This window comes from Gallus gallus, chromosome 3 (genome assembly GCF_016699485.2).
Source record: "Gallus gallus isolate bGalGal1 chromosome 3, bGalGal1.mat.broiler.GRCg7b, whole genome shotgun sequence".
NCBI classification, from domain to species: domain Eukaryota; kingdom Metazoa; phylum Chordata; class Aves; order Galliformes; family Phasianidae; genus Gallus; species Gallus gallus.
The window spans coordinates 48,461,146-48,478,285 of NC_052534.1; the positions used below are offsets into that span (position 1 = coordinate 48,461,146).

The 17,140-nt window shown below is 43.5% G+C and overlaps 1 protein-coding gene across 2 annotated transcripts in view; it reads left to right on the top strand.

Annotated features, from left to right (window-relative positions):
- The window catches only part of MTHFD1L (methylenetetrahydrofolate dehydrogenase (NADP+ dependent) 1 like), a 142,336-nt gene extending 135,476 nt beyond the window's left edge, over nt 1-6,860 (top strand). For both annotated transcript variants that reach the window (XM_004935617.5, XM_040697653.1), the window contains 2 exons: nt 156-264; nt 3,979-6,860. In XM_004935617.5, coding sequence (XP_004935674.2) covers nt 156-245 — 90 coding nt within the window. In that variant the 3' untranslated portion in view covers nt 246-264; nt 3,979-6,860. The remainder of the gene's footprint in view (nt 1-155; nt 265-3,978) is intronic.
- Nucleotides 6,861-17,140: the final 10,280 nt, after the last annotated feature.

Below are 17,140 nucleotides of genomic sequence, written 5' to 3' on the forward strand. Positions count from 1 at the left end.
TTTGGCATTTTAAGCCAAAACAAAAAATGTGAAATTCACATCTGTAGTTGAGTCCACAATGAACAATCTCACCATTTAGTCTGAGTTTTACGTGGATGGAGTGATCTACCTCTGTACAGATACAGGATTGTAACTTAACTTCTTTGTTCCCACAGATGAGCACTATGCCAGGACTGCCCACGAGGCCATGCTTCTATGACATTGACCTTGACCCCATCACAGAGGAAGTGAAGGGATTGTTTTGATGCTGAGGTCCAAATTCAGGTTGGTCAGCAGCCATTATTTTTCTGTTCCAGGCTGAGGGGAGGATGTTTGTCTCTGGTATGTATATATAAAAAATATTGTTAGGAGTTTATCTAGGCCCTAGTTTCACAGAGGACTTCACACATGGGTTTGGGGGAATGTTTCATAAAGTGCACTTTATCTGTGTTTTTCTCATTTGCTGAGTGGTGACTGGCCCTTTGTTCTGTTGCACTTTGGTGGTGTACATTGATAGCGCCCTTAGATTTCCTGGCTCTGTCAGTTTGGAGTGAGAATGAGCTGGCTCTGGAATTATACCACTCTTGGCTACAGAAAAAAGTCGGTCTGAAAAATTTGTGTCCTGTTAGTCAGCTAAAAAGAAACATCTAGTTCATCTTTGATACTACTTTCATGTGGCAGTGTGTTTCTGTCATTACCTGGATATCAGGAGAGATGTTTTTCTGCTTTATCATGAGCTTTGTTTTCTTTTCTTTTTCATTTTTTTTTCTTGATTGCTGTCATCTTCTGAAATGATAAAAAGCTTGTCAAGAACGCTGATCTGTCCTCTTAGGCTGTGCGTTTTTCATGCTTGCTTCTTTTCCTTGAAAGCTGCTGTTCCCCTGCAACCTCCACCCTTCTAAGTACTTAATTCGCTTGGTGTTCCATTTTAACTGTGTGTAGCACGTGTTCCTCACTTGAAAATCCAAGCTTCTAAAATATTTCATGCTACTTCATTTTAACCTTGCGCCATGCTGAATGGAGTAAGAGAGGATGAAACCCTAACTGAAGCAAAACACCTTGTGATGGGACACTCCTATCACTTCTCTCTCCTAGCCCAGTAAATCAGTCTGGAGAGCAAAAACATTCCTTTTCACAGAATGACAGTATCTCATAACTGAGTTCTTAGGGCTGTCGTGGCACCCCAGGTCAGCTGCAGATTTCAGGTGAATGTGCCCAGGTGTTCGAGCCCTCCTCTGGCAATCCTTGCTTACACTAATTTGAGATAGCTTTCATCTTCTGTTTTTGGCTGTTGTTTGGAGGAGGGGAGAGTTTTGCACGGCCCAAGGAGAACACTGCTTAGATCAAATTAACCATTACTTTGCCCGTACTTGATCCTCACAGCGTTCACATAACATCCACTGAGAGCAGATTCTACCATTTCATGTGTACCAGTCAAGACAAGTAAAAACCAATTAGCTTGGAAGTTAGACAGCACAGACAAGTAATTACTACCTGGCGTGCTGGTAGTGAGCAGTGCTTACATGCATGCAAACTGTCCCTGACTGTTCTGTTGCTGGCTAGTGTTATGCTTACCGCTTCTTGACACGTATCCCGTTTTTGTTACTGATGTGCATTACATGCCTAATGGCTTCTTACATACATATTGATTTATCGTGTGTCAATCATGTCATTCATTACCTCTGAGTCATCTAAAATGACGGTAGTATCTTAATGTAAAATTTATATGCAGATTCACATAGCTTGCTTAATCGTGTGGTTACTGAATAGGCTTCCACAAAACCATCCACTCCATGGATTGGTGTGCTGTGAAAAGTAATCATAATTAAGCAGATTAAATGATTAAATACTCCATTTTGTGAATGTCTTTCATGTGAAGTAGTGCATGAAATGAAAATGTTAGCCTTGGCTTTCTAATCAGAAATGGTGGTTTCCTAACTGTAAAAAGAAGTGCTAACCAAATCACAAAAACTTAGTAGTCAGGCAAAAAAAATGGTGCATTTTCAACTGCAAATAAATTAATTTGATGTTGTTACGGCAGTGCTGGTGGCATCAGATAGGTAGATGGACAATTCTGTAAGTTTAAGGCTTTTAAAGAAAAAATAGGCACATGTTCACCTGCATTCCTGCTTTTAACTAACTGAGTAAATGTCCTGCATTGAGAATATTGTAACACCCAGGAAGCACGATACAGGCCAGGCATCGTTCATCAACTATAAAATTTATTCAGTTCACACACTAGATTTGTACATTTGTTATGTTGAAGAAAGAGAGAAAAGTACTTTCTCAGATACCTTTACTCCCAGTATTCTTTAAAGGATCCTACTATTGTTCTTTGCTTTCAAAATTTCACAGAAGTGAACCCACATTCATAGCTGATATTACGCTTCAAAGGATCCAATAATTTGTTTCCACAGTGTAAGATAGAGGGATTGAGGGATTTTTTTCTTCCACTTGGTCTGAATTCTTTTCTTGGGGTTTTAGCATGGAATGTAAAATTTCTAGTAATAAGATGTCGCACCAACTCGTTAGAAATTATTCAAATCTTTAAGATGTGGCAATTGAAATATGTTCAGAGATTAGTGTAAGAGCTGCAGATGTTTCACTATAAACTCCAGCAGAGCTGAGAACATTTGCTTTAGTGTACAGTTCGTATCCTCCTCCATATACCTTCAAGGGACTTGTGAAAGAGTTACAGGTAAGCATTCCTGCTGTCAGGTGGCGGCATGCTGCTCGCCTTGCACTGACACAGTGGGTATCATCAGCCCCTCTGATTTTTCTCCACCTCTTCACCATGTCATAGAAACAGATGACACTTGTCACCCAAAAAAGTTGCAAAATATCAGTCATGAATATACTCTTCTGTAAAGCCAAATGAGCAAGACCTTTGTCAAAAAAGTCAGCTCGGTGTTTTTCTGTTGACAGTTAGCAAATGCATATATGATATGTAGGAGAAACGTGCTCTATTTTTATTTTTTATTTTTAAGAAATATTTGAATATCTGGGAATGAACCTGAAAGAATCTGGGTAGTTCTTTGTCCCTGGCCATTGCCCTATTTATCCTATACTGCCTGGCTTATGCTAAGTGGAAAATCAAAATTGTTTCCTTGAGAGCCATCTGTAGATAGCTCCAGTCAGAATACAAATTACTTACATGGAGACAAGTCTGCCAGGAGGAAGAACTATTAAAAAATATAGTATATATATTATTTGCACAGAGAGGGGAACTGGCCATCTCTGCAAAATCACAGTCCAGTCACAGTTAAGACCCCTGTGAGCTCTAAAGTTCTCTCTGATGCAGTCAGCAGCAGCAGGTGCCTCTCTTAATGTGCCACTTCTGCTTTGGGTATCTGGGTTGATGAGGGAGGCGGTGGTTTTCCTCTGTTGGCTGTGACTTAGTAAGGCTGTGGCTGTCCATGGGTGCAGAAATGTTCCTGCACTTGTATCCTCTTCAAATTGGTGGAGCATCAGCACAATTGCCATACAGAATTCCGACCTCAGAGCTCTGTCTGTCAGCATCTGCATAGTCATAAAGCTTGAAGGGAGGGCACCAACACTGGTATCATGAAATTGGGAAGTATTTGTTGTATGTTTTCATCTTCATTCATCCAGATGTGGATAGGAGTCATTTGAAGGCTTTTTCTTTGTGTCCACAAGATCAATTCAATGAAACACAAAAAAAGAGTTGCTTTGTTGTCATTCCACGGTACTGCACTTCAGGGTGTCAGTTAGCAGCAGTTACTGTTATAATGCAGAGCTTGAAGTCCATATCAGACAGGATCGGAGTTCAGATCTCTGTTTTCCTCCCAGCAGGGATACAGAGATCATAAACGGAAAGTGCGTGTGACATAAATAAGCATTCCTGTTTATTATGATTAAGGCAAAAATATCTGATTTTGCTAAAACGCTGCAAGTACATTTAAGATTCTATTTCCGTTCCTTTTCTTCTTTAAAGACTTCATGTTTCAACTTATAACTTCATTGTCTTTCTCATTTCAGAAGCCTGGACATTAAGAACTGCAACTTCCCTATTTCCTGCACATAGGAGACAAAAGTGAATTTGAAATATTCCTGTTATGTGTCTCTGGAAAAATGTCAAGACAAACCACAGAGCGAAAGTTTATTCTTTCCTCAGACTAGTTTTTAGGATGAAATATAACTATAAGGTTGCTTTTGTTTGCTTGTTTTTAAGAAAAAAGGCAGGCTGGCTGTCTCTCGGTAGTGCAGAAAGCTCTCTGCTGGGTCTTGTATTTGGTGCTGGATAAACTGACAACGAGAAAGCGGAGTTTTTCTCTTTTGAGTTTTCATCTTTTCTCAAAGGAGTTAACAAAAGCATTTCCCTTATCCTTGGCTATCTAAAAACTTACGCAAACATGATTATTCTCTGTGACTGGGTCTGTTCCTCCCAGAAAAATACACTTTGGCTCCTGGCATTCAGGAGCAGAAGCTGCACACATTAACTTCACATTTCTGAGTTATCATCAAGTGTTGCTCTGGATGCGTTTGGGCAAAAGCCAAGCTTCAAGCAAGGAAGATACTAAGCAGAGAAAGAACAGAGCGTGTATTCTGTGAAGGGTTTTTAATATATAATTTGTTTCCTTGATGGGCAAAGATCTTTTGAAACACTTCAGCCATCGCTGTCTCGCATCCATAGGTCTCTGTGTAGCTCTGAGGCTGTCCAGCTGGTGATGTGCTTGTTGTGGAGAAGCTGGTTGTGAATGCTGGTTGTTCAGAGAGGGCATTGCCCTGCCTGAAGCCTTGTTTTGCTCCTCTTCATGGCTAATGAAGCCTCCTGCTGTGCTGGCTCCCGACCAGCCCTGTCGCTGGCGGCATTCAACGCCCAGGAACAAGAGACGAATGGTCATCAAGTGAGGATGCAACAGGAAAGAACTTTGTTGTGCAGTTTTTAACCACCTCGTAAAGCTGGAGTGTGTTTTGTATTTCACACAGGTATTCAGGCAACTTAAATCCTCAGCTGTGTGCTTCAGCTTACCTCCGGTTTCTCAAATCTGCAGCAAAATGCGCCTTAAGCATAGGATACTGCGTTCAGCTTTTCAGGCTGCTTCTCCTTAGGAAACTCTCACTGGCTCTCACTGTTGGTTCCCTCAATAACAAAAAATGCAACAGGACAATAGGTCTAATCGAGACAATGGGACATTAGTTTTTTTAGGTAAAAAGCAGTGAAATAATGATGAGAGAGTTTATTTTCCTGGTGACGTTTTCCATCCTGTTGCTTTGCTCTGCTTACGCACATCTGTATAGTATGGGCTTATACAATGTAGCTTTGGTTCCCTTTTGCACAGCTACGTTTGGAGACTAAAGTTGCGGCACAGTTCCTGAGGTAATTGAGGGTCCTGTTTTGGTTTTTAAAATCACACGTCGTTATTAATGAACCCAAAACTATAATTACGGACAGAAGAACAAACTGGGGATAATTAAAGTAATTATCTATGCCTTCCCTGGAGTAGCACGGAAATGTCTGCTGACTGCGTTTCAGAACCTATTCATAGCACCGTCTCCCAGTGCCAGGGGATCACTGGGGTGATAAACTTCAACATGAAAAATAAAGCTGCCTGATCCTTTAGCCTGATTAGATGATAGAGCTCGTAATGTCCTAGACTGTGGGTGCTTTAATTACACCGAGGCAGGACAAACGTGCTAAGTAGAAAGCAAGATTCACATATGGATTTCACAGCTCCTCTGGACAGAGAGTTCTGGTGTTTGCTATTCAATTGTGCCCCAGAATACAACCCCGTTACTCATATATATGTTGTAATGTAGTCCTGTGCACATCTAGGGGTATAGCCTAGAAAAACCCCAAAGACTTTTGGAAGAAAATAAGAGAGGTTTCCAGGCATAGTTTTTCTATATTTCCTATAGTTATTAAAAGACATATGAGGTTTTCCCTCTGTCTTGCCCAGCAAAATTCATAAAACCGTAACTGTGGCTCCCATGGGTTTGCTGTGGTTCCCCCACTGGTGTGTGGGACTGTCTCCATGCAGTGCGGGACACAAACAGTGGGTGTCTGGGGGACAGGTTGTGTAAGCCACTTATTTCAAGCTGCTGCTCAATACCCACGCGCCTGCTCTACTGCAGTCTCCATGCTGTCCCCTCAGGCCATTCATGCTGGGACTGCTTTTCTGACCCATCAGTCTCTCCCTGAAACACCATTCCAGCTCTGTTCATTAACAAACATCCTGCAATTTTTCTTCTGTCACGTGTGCAGGATTTGTTATGCTGTTTTGATAGCTTCAATAATTGAAGGAAAGCTGCAATGGCTCGTTTTTGTTTTGTCCTCGCCTTTTACCCCACCTAGTTAACTATCTGCAAAATCCCTTGAGCCGTTCCATTTTTGGCTCTTCATTTTATGTTTTAGCAGAAGATTTGTTAGGAGTAATTCACACTGGCCTGTAGGTTCTGTATTGCAACCCACAGGGACTGAGCTATTGGCCATCCACTGTGCCTTCCCCTGGGCCACCTGCCTGCCGGGGCCAAATGCCTTCATCAAGAAGGGCTTAAAATGAGATCCTTGCAAGGTGAGTGGTAATGCTCCTTGAATTGCTTGTTGCTGCACAGCTGGGCCTGCAGCTGTGAGGCTCCTGCCTTGCATTGGTTCTGAGCAATTTTGCAGCTTTGCGAGGCTTCTTGTTGTGAGCCCTGCATTTGCTAAAGGTGTTAAAAAACACCTGGTTGTTTACCATCGGGTCTGATTTTTGTAATGACAATAATTTGCTGTTGCTCCTGCAGAAAATAATGTCATTGGAACAGACCACTTACAGCCGATTTCTCGGTCTGTAATTTAAAATCCAAAACTCTGGGTTTTCAGTTGCTGTAAACATCAAAATAAAGTGCATGCGTATGCTGATGTTCCGTTTGCAAAAGTGGCTCCTGTCTTAAGTCTGAATTCGTCAACGTAGTACCTCTATTGTTTAATATTGTTCCCTTTTTATCCACTATCCAATCTATTTAAATAGTGATCTGTTCTTCTCTGCTAAGCCACCAAGTCTTGCCGTGTCCCCGTCTCCAGCTGAGCACGGTTGTAGCAGGAGGGAGCTCAGTGTCATGGTGGTTGAGTGCCAGGAGTGGGCAAGGCATGGGTCTCCCCCTGTGCCCAGGGCTGCTGGCAGGAGCTGTCCCTGGAAGCCAGGAAGGCTCTGGCTATGGCCACAAGGAACTGTGCACAGAAGGCCTATCCACTCCTTCTTCTCTCTCACTGCGGCTCTTTTGAAGTTAGTTTGTGTTCAGAGGAAAGGACACACCAGATTAACATCCTGTCCTGGTCTCAAAATATCTAGCTGTTGCCTTTGGTCCTTAGTGTGAAAGACTGGATCAGACACAAGGGTCAGCTGGACACTTTCCACTTCTCAGATCGCAGCTGGATTTGTGAGAAGCAATATCAGGAATGTGCACCCATGAGCTTCTTGAGGTGAGTCTGAAGTACAAGGAATGCCAAAGTTTCAGGAATTCTGTAGGTGTTAACTTGATTGGATCATAACACAACAGCAAGCAACCAAGGAACAGGAAGAAATAAAATGGGGAAGCAAGATGGGCAGGAGGATATGGAAAGAAATCAAGCATTTCAAGCACGTACTGAACATTGCTCCTGTTTGCTAAATACTAAGATGAAGTCATTTGGACTAGTACTGGGTTTTAACATATCTCATAGCGAGGTTTCGAAGAAGCTTTTCAGCTTCCCTACAGTGTATCAGCAAGGAACTTTCTCCAACATAAGGAATCTCAAGCATGAGGCTTGCACTCCAGCAGCACTTGGGTCTGCCCTGCTGGTGGGCATCCAGCCAGGCACATTAGGGGCTGGGGCGGGGGGCACAGTCTCTTTTAATGTCCAGTTTTTCATAGGTGGATACTCTTTTCAGAAAATATCTCAAAGATAAATCTGAAAGCCAAGCTAGGCCCCCTGCTTGAAAGGAAATGGAAACACTGGAAGCTCCTTCAAGCATTTGTCTCAAGAGCAGGATGGCTGCACTGTACTTGTTTGTGCACCCTGAGTTTAAGGACTGAGTGTCTGGGTAAAGTAAGCTAAATGCAAATATTTCCCAAGTGTGGTTATAGTAATAGTTCTCTGCTCCGAGCTCTTATGTTACATATATACAAGCATGCATGAGGGAATATGTATGTGCGCATGCAGTTTTTTTATGTAAAGCTTTAAATATTTACTTCCCAAGTAAACCTTTTGACTTGAAACCTTTGAGCAACTGTTGGGAAGAGCAAGACCACTGACTGCCAGCATAGGCTTGGCTGGACAAGGCCCTGAAGAGCCTCTCCAAGTCAACCCCATTTGCACTGGCATCAGAGCAGGTGAGCTCCAGGTCCTTCCCAGGCAAGCTGTTCTGTACACCCTTGAACTGTGATGCTGGTAGGAAAAGTTAGCAACAGGGAAGCACACAGAGCTTCAGAACATGTGTAGAGACTGTAAGAACTTTTGTTCACAGAGCAGAGTACTAACAGAAATGAGAATGGATCAAATACATGTCACATTCTCTTTTTTAGCATCAATATCTGGTAACGAAGTTAATTTGGTTCTTAAAGCCAGAGAAGACATTCAACTTTTCAGGACATGGTCTATTGGTATCCCATAACACAGCACCTACATGTTCCCATGACATACACAGTGAGTACTCTTCAGAAAAATGAATTATGACTGTGTTTATACTGTGTACGTATTATATAGATGACATGTAACTATGCTGCTATATGAATTCCAGGATGTTTCCTTCCAGTTTCATTTCTGCCAAAAGGCTTGAGGGGAAATCTGAGAAGGGGGAGGAAAGCCTGATGGATGATTGGTGGCAGCAGACCAGCTCCTGCACAGTTTTTTGTCAGTCAGCATCTCTGCAAGGAGACAACATCCCTGTATTTGTCGGTTCCTCAGTTATGCTATTGCACTCATTCCCACCCAGCTCACCTGAAGCACGTATCACCTTGGTGTGTACACTGCAGTCAAAAAAGCTGTATTTTCCAGCCTGTTTTTTCAGGTGTTTGAGGTAAGTGAGCTCCCACTGACTGCATCAGGTGAGGAAGAACTGACACCAGCAGATCGCAGCCCAGGGTGTGACACTATGGGTATTTGTCAGCAGTAGGGCTGTAAGAGACTTCCTGACTCCATCCATTCCATCTTGCAGCATCTGAAAGCCTCAGGACTTGACAACTGTTTGCATGGTTACAGCGGACTGTTTAGAAAGAAAATCTCCTGCTTGCAGCAGGGTATTGCCAAAATAGAACTTGGGGCTTATGGCTGCTGCAGCAGTGGCCTCTTTAGGCTGAGACTACAAGCAAGTGTGAGCACGTGGTCTTAGTTTGCAGAGAAATGCTCAGTATATTGTTAGTAAGATACAGTCCCATCGTATCTATTTATATCTCTGTGAATGGATCCTTACCCCATGAATACTTTTTTCCAGTGTTTGAGGACAAGTGGTAGAAAGGCAGAAAAAAAAAATCTTAAATTTAGCAGTGTTTCACCTTTTTACCTTAAATTTCACATTGCTTTAACCAGCTTGATTTGAGCCTGAATAGCTACAGAAATGCTTACAGCCATTCCCAGCAGTGAGATTGAGGAAAGCCTCACCTGTGTCTCCAAACTCATGTTTTGGGGCTGTTCAAATGCCATCAGCTTTGGAGCTGGTTAGGCTGAAACTCCTCACTGCAAAGCTTTGACGAGTTCCTCTGCCGTGCCATGGTGTCACCAAGCCCCCAGGTGCCCAGAGAACCCTCCCCGTGGCACTGTGCCCTACGGACATGGATGTCACCAAGTTTTACCACGTGCTCAGAGTTTTCCTTGTTAGTAAGCTAAATGTCTTCAAATACAGTCGAACTTTCACAAGGAGCAATGTCACGCAGCATAAGGACACTCATCAGCTCTGAGCAAGAGGGCTCGCTCCCTCCCTCACATGAAGGACTGCTGAAAAGCCAGACTTGCTGTGGAGGTGCGGGTGCCAGAATCAACACAAGCCAATAAACCAGCTGCTCCAACTCGACCACAGCAGCATTACAGCTGTTTCACTGCCACCTCTCTAAGACACAATATTAAGACAACCAGCCAGATCACTCTTAAAAATGGGCTGTCACAGTCCAAATGACATCCTGAAGATGGCAAGGGTGCTGATTTGATCTCTTACTGTTAACAACCACGTGGAGGAAAAAAAAAGAAAAAAGAAATAAGAAAAAAGAAAAAAGAAAAAAAAAGGAAAGGAAGGAACAGTGTAAGCAGCTGAAGGGAGCAGCTCCCATCCTTCCCTCTATGCCTCTCTGGAAGAAGTGGTGCCCGGTGAGTGCAGCCTCCCACTTGCACTGCTCCCACCCTGCTGGCAGCTCCTGTGGTTCTCCCTAGGCACTTGGCAAGAATCAGTGTTTAATCCCTGGTCTCTCAATGTACACAATACCTTGAGGGTCTCATGGTTTAATCTCCTTTGGGTAATGACTCCTGACAAGACTAATGCTTGGCAAAGGTCAAGCTGCTGGTTATTGAAAGCAGGATTTCCCTTCATTTACAAAAAAAATTCTGCCTGACCTTTGGCTTGTTGGGCACAGTGTGGCTGTTTTCACAACCGATAATCACTGCCAGGTGGGCATATACACGTGCATGTGTCCATATACACACATGGTTCATGTGTGTAAATGTCAGCTAGACATAGCCATATTACTCAAACCAATGGTATATGACAGGACAGATCACCACCAAAATAAGGCAAACTTTACACCCCTCCATGGCTCTTTGTATACATATGCATACACTAAATTATTCTAATGCTTACTAAGTGGTAAAGGGAAGGGAGCTTGGTAGCTTTATTTTTGGTCTTTTCCAAGAATATTGGTCTAATGTTCTCGTGATATTTTTGCAGCTTTGTCCATCAAGAACCTTTCCAGGGTGAGACAGAAGTTTATAAGCAGCAGACTCTCTCCAGATCCTCTCTGGGCTCTGCTTTCATTATGTGGAGTATTTTAATTATCATGTATTTCTGCTCGTAATTCTGTTTTTGTATTTTAGAACCAAGAATCTAACTGACAGTTTTGTAAATCAGCAGTGAGACAAGATAATGTTTATAAAACCCCTAGTTGCTACTATTCCACATGTAAGAGCCCTGAAAATGGGTCATAGCAAATGCTTAGGAGGTAATCCGTCTGGTCCTTTCTGCATCTTAGTGGTAGAAAATGATCAAAATGGGGCATTGCACAGATCATTTTTTAACCTGCACAGATTACAAAACTACACAAATTTGCCTCAGAGAAGAGACTTGAACTTAGGACCTCAAAGCTGCTGTGGTGTTTAAATCCATTCAACTTTATTTTTTGAGAAATTAGGTCTTTTGTACAATAACAGGTAAAGTTTTCCATCAAAGTTTACACAACATATAAAAAAGCTTCACTTTCATTGCCCATACTGGGCAACAGCTGCCCATCGCTCCTTTCTAGCAGGAGAAATGGAGGACTTATATCACAAGACTTTGGGGTAACTAAGCATCTGTGGTTTCTTAGACCACTGGGGAAAATCAGTGCTGGCATCACTTCTCTACTTACTGCCTTAAACCTACATCAGGCACATTCCACAGACTGGCTTCAGGGCTGCCACAAGGTCAATCCCAGGCCCCAGCCACCCTGTCCCGGTGTTCCTCTGCTGCTGTGTGAGGGAGCCAGCTCTTGGTTGGATGTGACAGGGAAGGACATCTGGTGTATAAGAGAGTAATTTAGAAACAGTGCTTCAGTCTGAATGATTTAATCATGAAAGTGGGTGTAATTGGAAATCATCTGCCCATGACCAATGTGACACTATTAGGGCAGAATGCAATGACTTCTGAGCACTTTGGATAAATACTCCCTGACATTTCAAGAGCCAAAGTGGAGTGAACTGGCCTGGCTGCCTCTGACGAGTGGTTCAGAAGTCATTTTCTTGAACAGGCCAGATTGACCACGCAGCAGCAGGTGTGTGATGGTTGCAGCTGTAAGCTTAGGCTTGTGCCTTTCACTCAATTGCTGGGAGCTGGGTACTACTGCTGCAGAAGAATGCTGCCATATAAAAGACATGCACAGAAAGAGTAGGAAAGGGCAGATACATCGCAGAAACTATTGAAAGGCAAAGGGAAATTGGAGCTTGGGCTGACGTTTTCAGAGCTAAATGAAAAGTGTTAAGAGGTGAGTTATATTTGCCTAATCGCTATAGGAAAAGGTAGCTTGTACATACTCTAGATTTTAACTAGTCTTTTTCTACTGCCTCAAAATCACCTCTAAACTGACGCAAAGCCTCTCGAGTAGTCATGAGACCTTCCAGTGCCCCAGCCTGGCCCCGCAAGGACCTGTGGCAGAAAGGTAGGTGGGGCTGCAGAGAAGTTGTTCAAGGATAAAATCAAAGGAAAGGTTACCAGGAATGAGGTCTTTTGTTTGAATGCAATTGATTATTGGTGAGGATTGGTACAGTGACAGCTCATCGCCTTTCATCCCCTTGCCTAGGTTTTCGAGTTCTTAGTTGCTGCTTTGATAAAATGCATAGACTGATAAAAGGCTTGTGTTGAACTAATGCTCTGGGATAAGATAAAAAGGATATTTTTGCTGAAAGCTGGGAAGGATTGCTTCACAACAGATATTTCAGTCACTGCTAGATACAAGGTCTTCATCTTTATTATGAGAGGCACATAAGATGCATCTACTTTTATACAGATAGTTCTGAATATCTATCTGAGAATATTTGATCTAGAGAAGCAAACTGGAGCAGGCTGGTGGTGATTCAGGTTATTTCCGTGCCATAGCTCCCACTTGATGACCCCCAGCCTCTAGTTCAGCAGCTGCTGCATTGCAGCCCCCAGGCACCCACCAAGACCTCAGGAGCTCCCACTCCCTTCTTCGCTCACTGCGCATGTGATGTGAGCAGAGGCAATGTATTTTTCACCGAGGTTTGCAGGCTCCAAAGGTCCCAGTGCAGAGCTGTTCTGCTGTCTTTGAGTGCCCAAAGTTCATAAAAAGAAAAAAAAAAAATCAAACTTTTCCTCCTTCCCCCCAGTGTGCTTGATGAGATCTTATCTTCAGGCAGATCGATAACGAAAATGCTGCTGCTTTCAGTGGACTCATAGTTTTACCCAGGAACATTACCCAAATTAATTCAAGAACTATCCTGATAACTCCCGAAGCATTGCCATTCATTGATCTGAGTTGCAGAAAATGTTGCAAAATCCCATCCTTTGGGAGGTTTAATGAACACAATCCACCTACTCCAGTTGTGGGCTCTGAAGACCCCAAAGGATTTTTCCCTTCTTATTCTGATAGCTCCTAGCAACAGTACTTCTGCTTTCTGTCAGTAAAGCATCTGCTCTTTGAACCTACAAGTTTCCACTATTTATAGTTCCTAAAATCTTTGCTAATTGTACATTCCGTAAGAAACGCCATCATATGAAGCCTGATTTGCTGAGTACAATGTTCCCCTTCCTTTGCCATATTGGATTACAAGCAATTACACCTTTAATCTAATGTAATATGAAACTAAGGTCACACAATTATTTACGCAGTGAGCAATTGCATGGCATGAAATATGTATCTGCTGTATGGGAGTCCAAAGTTTGGATCAGTCTGTGGCTTCCCAAAACAAGAGTAAGAGAAAGGTAATGTAGTGTCATGAATATCACTAAGTAGGAGAAAAAAATAATTGGATGATCATTCTTGCTCAGAGCAAATATCCTCAGTGAACCTTTCAGCAGTCACTAAGCATTATTCTCTCCCCCCCTCCACCCCATTTCCTTACTACCACCAAACTTTGTTCAGTGCAAGGAAGAGACAGCTGTATGGGACCAGGTGGCAGCAGCAGGCCTTGGAGCTGACCCAGGGTCCATGATGGTACGTAGCCTCCACATGATCCAAAGATATCAGCACTGTTCATGGAGCCACAGCTTAGGATGCCATACTGTGGTATTTTATTGATAATTTTATTGTAAAAACAGCTAATATTTTAGCTTAATCTCCTCTGACAGAATGATAGCCCAGTTGGCTAAGTACGCGAAGCTTTAGATGAGTGTACAAACCCCTCCAGAAAGGAGAGGAGTCTGAGAGCTTTCTGGCTTTTCTTACTTCTGTTTACATCAGAAGAGTCTCATGAAAGATCTATCCCCTTGTATGCCCTTAAATTCCCCGCCAGCCAAGGCCAGATTTCAGAAGTGCAAAGACACAAATAAGTGAAGACAGTTAAATGCTGTTGTTTAGAACCTCTTTGAGAGCTTTTGTAAGGGTTTGGGATTTCTTAGTGATTCATTCTTCCCTACTCAGGTAACAGAAAGCATATTGCTGCAGGGGAAGGAAAAACGCAGATAAAACAGAGGATGTCTCATTTGTCTCTCTGGACAGGAATTTCTCTCAGGAGTGCTTGTTCCATTTTTGTACCGGTACAGATTTGGTAATTGAGCGAATACTATGGGCTTTGGTTTCACAGGATGGGAATAGCTCACAGCAGCCGAACCATGAGCGGCGGAACGCTTTGCTGAACGGGAGTTTTCATCATACTGCCACGCTGCTTGACCTCCAAATGCGCCGACACGCTGCAGTATCACTTAGACTGGGAAAGAATGTTGCTGCGCTATTGCCCAGGAGATTCAGGAGGATCCCATTACAGCTAGGCGGTGCCTGTGTGCAATGGCAAAAACCAAGTATGTAAGAAAACACAGTCTTAATGTAAAGACCCACTGCAGTCCATCAGACAAACCCAGTGTTTAAAGATGATAATACAAATGCCCGCTGTCATCCAGGCACGCTCTTTGCTTCTTAAATGCTGTCCGCAGCATGGCCTGCTTCCTTCTCATGCAGCTATCACAGCTCTGAATGATGCACTAAAATTATTCTTTGCAACCCCTGTTTTCTTTCTTTTTTCCTTTAAAACTATATACTACTAACCAATCAGAGGAATGCTGCTGGTTTTAAGCTTGAAGACATAAAAAAATCCTAAAGATATATATATAAAAAAAATCCAGGCTTGCAGGGCAGATACCTTTTCACTTAATCAGCTGCTACACCTGGAAGTAAAAAGGATTCTCCACCCAATGATTTGGCCTCTTCCTCAACTGTCTGGGCTGGGGAGATGAACCTTGCTCCTCCCTGTGCCTCCCTGCAAGGCGCCTGGGCTGTGCTACCCGGCATAAGAGCTGTCGCTTGGTTTTATAGACTGCAAAGTGTCCCAAGGGTGGACCGGCCCAATCGTTTCCTGGCTAGTAGGAAACAAAGGAAGGAAGGCCCTTTTTCTGGAGTCAGTTCATCAGCATCGATCAGTGGGATGCTGTGCTATGATGCACCACCAGGGAAGGAGGGCTCCGAGGGGCTGCAGGCAGGAACAAAGAGTACAGCTGCGTTCACATTCTGTCCCTTCACGTTCTGTCCCAGGTGAGGCAGAAAACGGTACGTCTACCCCTCAGTTTCTCTCCAGGTCACCTTCTAAATAAAGCTGTAGCAGTTTGCTATCCTGTTATTTTTGCTATGGCAGAAAGCAAGAACAAAAGGGTAAGCACTTTGCTTGTGCCTGTGCAGCAAGTCAGTCACTGGCAAAGAATCCACCACCATTTCATATGCAGCTTTATAAACAGACCTTTTTGAACACAACAAGAATAGATGGCCTCCTCTTTGCCCTCAGTGAGAGCAGAAGTGCGCCGTATCAGTTCTTTATTCCTGTACAGAGCAGTAGTGCTTGCTCTGTGCATCCTGTAAAGTGATTGGCCTGAAATACAGCATTTAAGGGATAAAAAAACAGTTACCTTAATGCTCTGCTATCTAATGCTCTGTCCACACAGGTTGGCAGCATCCTCAACTAAGGCTGATAGTGGTACGGATCTCTGCAACATAGTCTCTGTGAAATGCACACAATAGCCCAATAAAATACTGACATAGGTGTAGGCAGACATAAAAGGGCCATATATTCAAAATGCATGAGTCTTGATTTGCACCAATAAAAGCCACAGGGCCATGCATCTTACAGGAAGCTGTATATGCATAATTCATACCAGTGAACGTAAATGGCTGCTTGCATATGCATATACCTGTTTTCATATGCCTTTACCAATACACTGGAGTAATCACTTGCCCATAAATGCACATGCATCTTCAGATATGAGATTGGAACATGTCCCCTGGCATCTTTACACATATTTCTGTTTCTTCTCCCTGCTCTCTCAATTATGCTTTGTAAGAGGTCCCCATAAATCTCCACCTTTCTGCTGCGTTTTTTCCTCCCACACCCTTTTTATAACCAGACCTGCAGATCTTTGTTATTTCTGTGGCATTTCCAACACTGCTTTCTGTAAAGTCATGTTGGATTTGTTTATTTTTAACTGGGTGACAATGTGGCTATCATTTCACTCTTGGTCCCAGGCCATGCCCTGACCACTTTGCCCTACTTCCTGAGGACAAGCCAGCCCCACACTAGATGTCTGCCTCCCTGGATTCCCGTCACTTGAGCGTGCCTTGATGTTGTGGGAAGGGCTGTGGTCAGAAGCATGAAGATGAGGAGCATCCAGCATGCAGGTAGCAGCAGCACTGCTCTCAGGGCTGCTGAAGCCTCTTTAGTGATGCCTTCCCCCTGTTTATTTCTGGCCAGAGATATACTCTTTCATACATGTTTTGTATATCCCTTAGCATCATTTTGTGCTTGCTTTTCAATGCTAAAAGTCAAAATATACAGTGAAAATCCAGGGCACACGCTTCCAGAGAGGCTATGGATGCAATCAGAGAATCACAGAATCATGAAACATCTCAAGTTGGAAGGGAGGAGGACCATTGAGTCCAACCGCTGGCTCCACACAGCACCACCCAAAATCCAAACCCTGTCTCTGAGAGCAGTGTCCAAACGCACCTTGAACTCCAACAGCTTGGGGCTATGCCCACCGCCCTCTGGTGCAGACCCTGTCCCTAACCCCCACTGCCCCTCCCCTGACACAGCTCCATGCCATTCCCTCGGGCCCTGTCGCTGTCACGGATTGCAGAGCTCAGCGCTGCCCCTCCGCTCCCTGTGAGGAGCTGCAGCCGCCATCAGGCCTCTGTTAATCTCTTTGCTCTGGGCTGAACCAACTCAGGGACCTCAGCCACTCCTCATGCACCTTACCTTCCAGACCATTCCCCGTCTTCAGAGCCCTCCTTTGGATGCTCTGTGACAGTTTTATGTCCTTCTTACGTGGTTGCACCTAAACCT